Source organism: Scylla paramamosain, chromosome 47 (assembly GCF_035594125.1).
Source record: "Scylla paramamosain isolate STU-SP2022 chromosome 47, ASM3559412v1, whole genome shotgun sequence".
In the NCBI taxonomy this organism is placed as follows: domain Eukaryota; kingdom Metazoa; phylum Arthropoda; class Malacostraca; order Decapoda; family Portunidae; genus Scylla; species Scylla paramamosain.
In genome coordinates this window covers 5,007,501-5,015,000 of record NC_087197.1, presented here as the reverse complement: position 1 = coordinate 5,015,000, position 7,500 = coordinate 5,007,501, and the positions used below count along the sequence as shown (strand labels likewise).

Here is a 7,500-nt window from a genome sequence, read left to right as displayed (position 1 = left end):
CACCACCAGTGCCACCACCACCAGCTAACCAGACAACAGCCTCAGCAAGACTCACAGGATGTTCGCCACCACAGAGATGGGTCGCCGGCCTGGTGTGGGGAAGTCCCGGCTGTTGATGTAGGCAATGCGGTGAATGAGCGTCTCCATGTTGGTGATGTTGTTCCCCCTCGATGGTGATCTGTGTCATTTCTGGAAAGATGGTGATGGTGAGATGGGGTGTTGTAAAGGAGCTGTGGCTGGGGGTGGGGATGGGAATGGAAGGGACAGAGAGGGAAACGAAGGGAATGGATGAAACAGCGAGGGAAATGAAAGGAATGGATTGGAAAGAGAGAGAAACGTAGGGAATAGATCGGAAGGAGAGAGAGAAATGTAGGGATAGGGAGAGAAAGGAAGGGACAGAGAGGAGAATGATGGAGTGGAAAGTGGGACAAAAGATGGGATAGAGACAGAGAAAGGATGAGACAGAAGGAGAGACAGGTTGTGTGAAATGAAGATGATATAGATATGAGAGAGAGAGAGAGAGAGAGAGAGAGAGAGAGAGAGAGAGAGAGAGAGAGAGAGAGAGAGAGAGAGAGAGAGAGAGAGAGAGAGAGAGAGAGAGAGAGAGAGAGAGAGAGAGAGAGGAAAGAGAGAGAGAGAGAGAGAGAGAGAGAGAGAGAGAGAGAGAGAAAGGCACACTCCCTTACCATTATTTGTCAACAGCTCCATGCTAGGCTGCAGGAGTTCCATGGGCAGGGGTATCCAAGGCCTCCTGACAGCGTGTGAGGCAGGACAACACTCGGGGGGACTCCAGGCCTCCCACCAACACTGACAGCCCCGCCAGGTAGCCAGTCAGGCCGTGCTTCATGCTGCCTTCAGACCCTGCAAAAGAAGAGGTTGTGATGGCTCTCTCTAGCTGAAATGGAGTGGATTCAAGTCCTCCTGTGCTTTATTCTGTTCGAGGGTTTTTGCAATGGTGTTTTTTTTATTTTCATTAGTGTTTTTGGGAGTTTCTAGGGGTGTTTTTGGGGGTTCTAGAGATAGTTTTCGTAGTTATGATAGTTTATGAAAGTTTGTGGTGGTTTAATAGCTTCCTGGGGGTCTTATTGGGCTTGTAAAGGGTGTTTCAATGTTCCTGTAGTTTAAAAATGCCAGTGATGGTTCAACAAGCTCTACTGGAAGTTACAGGGGTGTTCAAGGATGTTTTCATGATTGTACTACCAGTTTAACAAGGTCTTGTGGATGTTACAGCAGTTTTCAAGGGTGTTTTCATGTTTCTAGTACCAGTTTAACAGGGTCTTGTGGAAGTTACAGCAGTTTTCAAGGGTGTTTTCATGTTTCTAGTACCAGTTTAACAGGGTCTTGTGGATGTTACAGCAGTTTTCAAGGGTGTTTTCATGTTTCTAGTACCAGTTTAACAGGGTCTTGTGGAAGTTACAGCAGTTTTCAAGGGTGTTTTCATGTTTCTAGTACCAGTTTAACAGGGTCTTGTGGATGTTACAGCAGTTTTCAAGGGTGTTTTCATGTTTCTAGTACCAGTTTTATGGGTCTTGTGGATGTTACAGCAGTTTTCAAGGGTGTTTTCATGTTTCTAGTACCAGTTTTATGGGTCTTGTGGATGTTACAGGAGTTTTCAAGGGTGTTTTCATGTTTCTAGTACCAGTTTTATGGGTCTTGTGGATGTTACAGGAGTTTTCAAGGATGTTTTCATGATTGTAGTGATAGCTAAAGATTCTCAAAAGGATATTATTACAATTTTCACCTCATCAACATACCACCTACACCTGTACCACCCATAACACCTGCCAACCCACTACCTGCAACACCTTCCACCTCACCCACAGCACCCTACCACCATACCCCCGACACTCACCCTGGCCAACAAGCGCCAACGGACATAGTGGTGTTGAATGCCCCGGGTAGGGTGCAGCGGCCAATCATCAATCACTTCCGGCGACTCTCCATTCTCAGGGCGGAAGAGGTGACCATCCACGTACAGGGTCACCTCCGGGAAGTTGACGTGGAGAGAGTAATGGTGCCACTCGTTGTCACACACCTGAAGAAGTTGCCAGGTCAGCTCAGGTCAGATCACAGGGGAGGTGGGATAAAGAAGAGGTGGGTGTGTTGAAGGGAAAGGGTTGGAAAAAAGGGTGTTTCAGTGGTGTAATGGAGTAGGAGTGGAAGAGAAAGGGAGGAAATGGAGGAAAGGGAGAGTGTTTTGAGTGATGTAAGGAATGGAAAAGATGAGCAATGAAAAAACTTTGGATGTACTGAAGGGAAGCAGTTGGGAAAAGGATGTTTGAAAGCTGAGAAAAGGTTATAGTTGAAAAAAAAAGTAGCTGTAAAAGTACTAGAAAGGCAGCAAAAAACAGTAATAAAACACACAAACAAACAAAGATAATAGATAGACTGATATTTTTATGTACCACAAACCAAAAATAAATAAATAAATAAATAAATAAGTAAATAAATAAATAAAAAAAAAAACAACACACACACAGACACACACATTACCTGAGACAGCTTCCACCTCCACTCTGCCGGCTGGAAGGTGTTCAGGTTCGCCTCGGTAGACTCCCGGCGGAGGAGGAGGATGAGGCGACAGTTGCGGACGAAAGAGAGCCGTGTGGTGGCGGTTCATCTTGTGGTCGTCAGCCGTGCAGAGAATGTGCTCCTTCACGTGCTGGGTGTGGGCAGGTGACGGGTGGGTTAGTGGTGGGCTGGGTTGGGTTGGGTTGGGTTGGGTTGGGTTGGGTTGGGTGTGTTTTCTTTAGTTGTGTGTATTTCGAGAGTGTGTAGAAGTGTGTTAGAGAAATTAAGTCAGATTTGGTTTATTTTGCTTTATTTTGAATGTGTTTTGTTACTTTACGGTGTGTTTTGGATGTGTAGAAGTGTTTTAGAGTTAGACTAAGTTATATTAGGGCTGTTTTTGTTAAGGTATTTTTTTTGTTACTTTATGGTGTGTTGAAGTGTGTTAGAGAAAAAAGAAGTCATATCTGGGCTGCTGTTTTGTGTTAAATTGTCTTTTATTTGGTTTGGGTGTGTGTTATGCAACTCTGGGGTGTGTGTGAGGTATGTTTGAAGATGTATGGAGGCATATAGGCATGTTGGAGAGTGTTTGGGGGTATGATACGGGTGTTTTGGTATTTACAGACATTACAACTGTGTGGGGGTAGTACAAACACACACACACAACACACAACCACACCCTTACCACCTACACACACACACACACACACACACACTCACCTTATCCATGCCAGGGTGACTCTTGTGCTTCAGCCAGGTGGAGATAGTGAAGATATTAGTCAGATTGTGGTGCAGGACCGACTCAGGAACCACAGCGCCTGAATGGTCCCCCTCAAACTGGTAAATCAAGTCCCCTTCATGTCCCTCATCTGAGTGGAGCCCAGCAGTCCACTCCCTCCCTGCTCCTGGGGCTGGCAAGAGCTCCACACTGGCTGAGCTGGCGCCTGGTGGAAGAGGAGGTGTCAGTGGTGGAGATAAAAATGTGGAGTGTTTTGTTGTGTGGTAAAGGGTGTGTGAGACAGTGTTTGGGGTGTTGTCGGGTGTTGCTGGGGTTTTCAAGGGTGTTTTTGTGTTTTATTCTGTAGTAATGGGTGTGTGTCAGTGTTTGGGGTGTTGTGTTGGTTCTTCTTGTTTATAAAGGGTCTAGTGGGTGTTGCAGGGGTTTTCAAGGGTGTTTTTGTATTTTGTTATGTAGTAATGGGTGTGTGGGTCAGTGCTTGGGAGTGTTGTGTTGGTTCTTGCTGTTTATAAAGGGTCCAGTCAATGCTGTTGTAAGTTTTTATGGTTCTTGTGATGGTTTAATTACTACTACTACTACTACTACTACTACTACTACTACTACTACTACTTACCACACATCTTCCTCTGGGCCGCCACAGAGTAAGTGTCCCTGTCACAGCCCTTGCCAATGTGGGTGGTGGTGAGGGTAACACGGGCCTGCACCCTCTCCACCCTGCAGGGCACATTGCAAAGCTCCAGGGAGGCGGCCGGGAACAGCTCCTGCCTGCCTGAGCCCGGTGAGTACTCCACCTGATCCGGGATACCTGCAGGGGACCAGGTGGATGGTTAAGTGTGTGTGGAAGGTGGAATGGAGGGTATTTTTTACCTTTTCTCTGTTTTGGTGGATTTAAATATGTGTGGAAGGTAGAACAAAGGGTATTTTTAATTTTTTTTTCTCTTTTGAGGTGGAATAATAGAGGAAGCTTTTAATGTTTCCTTGTGTTTTGCAAGACTTTAAGTGTGTGAAGGTGGATTGTTGATATTTTATTCCACTTCACTCTGTTTTGGAATGTTTAAGTGTGTGGAAGGTGGAAGAGGTGGTGGAGGAGGTATTTTTGTTCCTCGATGTCTATTAGTGGAACAGTGGATATTTGTAACATTTGTCTCATTTTTGGTGGATTCAAGCATATGTACGGTGGAACGAGAGTTATCTTGACTGTTTTTATCCCTGTAGAGGTGGAATAGTGGTGGAATGGAGGTGGAATTGTGGTGAAAACTTCCTTCTGTTTTGCAAGGTGGACTGTTGAAGAATCTAACCCTTTTCTCTTTTCTGGAAGGCGGTAGAAATATTTTAACCCAATTCTCTCTGTGTGAAGTGAACACGTCATTTTAAGTAACTGTCTGTTTAGGGATGGTTAATAATAAGTGTGGAATATGGAAGGGAAATATTTGAACCTCTGTTTAGGGATGGTTAATAATAAGTGTGGAATATGGAAGGGAAATATTTGAACCTATCTCTGATTTTGGCAGGTGGTACAAATATTTTAACCCATCTCTCTCTCCGCAGGTGTGGTGAAGTGAATATTTTAAGTATTTGTCCGTTTCAGAAAGTGAATAAGAAGTGTGGAAGGATTAAGGGTAAATATTTGAACCTATCTCTTTAATTTGGAAGGCAGTAGAAATATTTTAACCCATCTCTCTCTGTAGGAGTGAAGAAGTGAATATTTTAACCCATTTCTCTCTATAAGCGTGGAGTAGTGAACAATTGAAGTGTCTGCTCTGTATAGGAAGGTGAATAAGGAGTGTGGGATGTGGAAGGGGCTAGTTTTTAGCCTGTTTTCGAAGGTGGTACAAATATTTTAACCCATCTCTCTGCAGGTCTGGAGAAGTGAATATTTTAAGTATTTGTCTGTTTTATATGGTGAATAAGAAGAGTGGAAGGTTTAAGAGTAAATATTTGAACCTATCTCTAATCTGAAAGATGGCAGAAATACTTTAACCCATTTCTCTCTGTTGGCGTGGAGTAGTGAATAATTTAGTTTTTTTTCTGTTTTGCAGGGTGACTAAGTAGTGTGGAATGTGGAGGGGATAATATTTGAACCTATCTCTCTCTATGGAAAGGTAAAAAAACAAAAATAATCAACCAAACCCGCCATGAACTTTCCACAAACACTGCAGGACCCAACACCACCACCTTAGGAACACCACCACCACTCACCCTTCCAGCCAATGCGACACACCCTGTTGACCTTGATAGTGACCATGACGGGCTGGGACCTCTTCATGCCACAGTCGTACGCCACCACGGACAAGATGTGGTTGTGACTCTTCTCATAATCCAAAGGTTCCGTGTTTCTGATCACTCCCTCACTGTCTATGGTGAAGGGCTGAGGGGAGAGAGAGAGAGAGAGAGAGTGAGAGAAGGGGTATATATGTGTTTGGAGTGAAGGGCTGGGGGATAGAGGGAGAAAGACGTGTGATTTGTGCTCCATATACTAAGACACGTCTACACTAAAGCTTCACTACTTTGAGGGCTATGCTAAGTGAAATAACGTAGGCAGGTTCTCAAGGGTGCTCCTACGGTTCTAGTGACATATTAATAACACGGCAGACACAAGAGATTCTGACTAATAATTTCAGTGGCCTTTAAACACAGATGTGGTGAGGGAGCTAACATCCTTGCCACGTTATTCATCACCACCCCAGCACCCTCCACCCACACCATCACCCCCCAATACCCTCTAGAACCCCCTGTACACTCCACCTCCCATCCACACCCCGCCTAACACCCTCTAGCACCCTTGTCACACCCATCCACACCCTGCACCATCCTTGTCACACTCCCCCACAGCCTGCCACGCCGTTTAGCACTATTGTCACACCCTCCCACACCTTCTACACCCTTCCCACACCTTCCCACAGCCTCACACACGCCCCATCACCCTCCCACACCTTTTTCACACTAACACACCTCGACCAGCCTCTATCACCCTTCCTACTCTCCCCCGTGCCCCATCACCCCCCCACACCCCGTACCACGCCCTCCAGCACCATTTATCACCCCTCCCACACCCTCTCACATGCCCCATCACCCCCCATCACCCTTACCTGGTCTCTAGTCAGCAGTTCGTATCGACAGATGTCCCCATACTTCGGAGAGCAGTCCTGGTCGTCTGCCTGCAGGGTGAGTACCTCTTCGTACAGCCGCCCCTCGTCCACGTCTTTCACGTAGGAGGGCTCAACGAACACCGGAGCGTACTCGTTGACATCACTGACCTTCACGTGCACCGTCACACTGCAGGGCAACGGTGGTAGCTTACGGTGAGTTAGGGCTGTGTGTTTGGGCTGTGTCTGGTCTGTGTGTGTGTGTGTGTGTGTGTGTGTGAGAGAGAGAGAGAGAGAGAGAGAGAGAGAGAGAGAGAGAGAGAGAGAGAGAGAGAGAGAGAGAGAGAGAGAGAGAGAGAGAGAGAGAGAGAGAGAGAGAGAGAGAGAGAGAGAGAGAATATGAAGAGTGAGAGAAGAAAAGCGAGGTTAAAGGGAAGATAGGAGGAGGAGGAGGAGGAGGAGGAGGAGGAGGAGGAGGAGGAGGAGGAGGAGGAGGAGGAGGAGGAGGAGGAGGAGGAGAAAAAGAGAAACAGTAAAAAAAAACAAAGTAATAAAGAAGAGGAAGCGAAGGAGGAGAAAGAGGAAGAGGAAGAGGAGGAGGAAGAAAGAAAGGAGAAAGAGGAGGAGGAAGGAAAACTGAAGCGAGACAAGAGAAACAGTAAAAACATATAAAGTAATAAAGAATAAAGAAGAGGAGGAGGAGGAGGAGGAGGAGGAGGACGAAATATAGAAGAGAACTGAAGGGAGAGGGAAGAACAATAAAACAACATACATATATATGATAAAGAAGAAGAAGAAGAAGAAGAAGAAGAAGAAGAAGAAGAAGAAGAAGAAGAAAAAGAAGAAGAACAACAAAAGGAGGAAAAAACACTTCCGTAATAAAGTAATAAAGAAAATAAAATGACACACACACACACACACACACACACACACACACACACACACACACACATTAAAACAAGTGAGTAACGCACGCAACGCAAACAAACACTGTAAAAATATACGAGAAGGCAACGTGAGGGGAGGAAGACCACTACCACCACCACCACCACCGCCACCACCATCACCATAAACAATAACAATAACAAACACACACAGACACACGCACACACGGAAACATCCCCTAAAAATATAGAAAAATAATACAAACAATCATTACACACTAAA

The 7,500-nt window shown here is 45.5% G+C and overlaps 1 protein-coding gene across 1 annotated transcript in view; it reads right to left on the bottom strand.

Moving 5' to 3' along the window:
• The window catches only part of LOC135094935 (calsyntenin-1-like), a 60,091-nt gene that overhangs the window by 7,599 nt on the left and 44,992 nt on the right, over window positions 1-7,500 (bottom strand). The window contains 13 exon segments of the mRNA XM_063995449.1: window positions 56-159; window positions 161-189; window positions 687-732; window positions 734-921; window positions 1,640-1,704; window positions 1,853-1,887; window positions 1,889-2,035; window positions 2,494-2,595; window positions 2,597-2,662; window positions 3,229-3,452; window positions 3,861-4,052; window positions 5,447-5,615; window positions 6,337-6,523. Coding sequence (XP_063851519.1) covers window positions 56-159; window positions 161-189; window positions 687-732; window positions 734-921; window positions 1,640-1,704; window positions 1,853-1,887; window positions 1,889-2,035; window positions 2,494-2,595; window positions 2,597-2,662; window positions 3,229-3,452; window positions 3,861-4,052; window positions 5,447-5,615; window positions 6,337-6,523 — 1,554 coding nt within the window.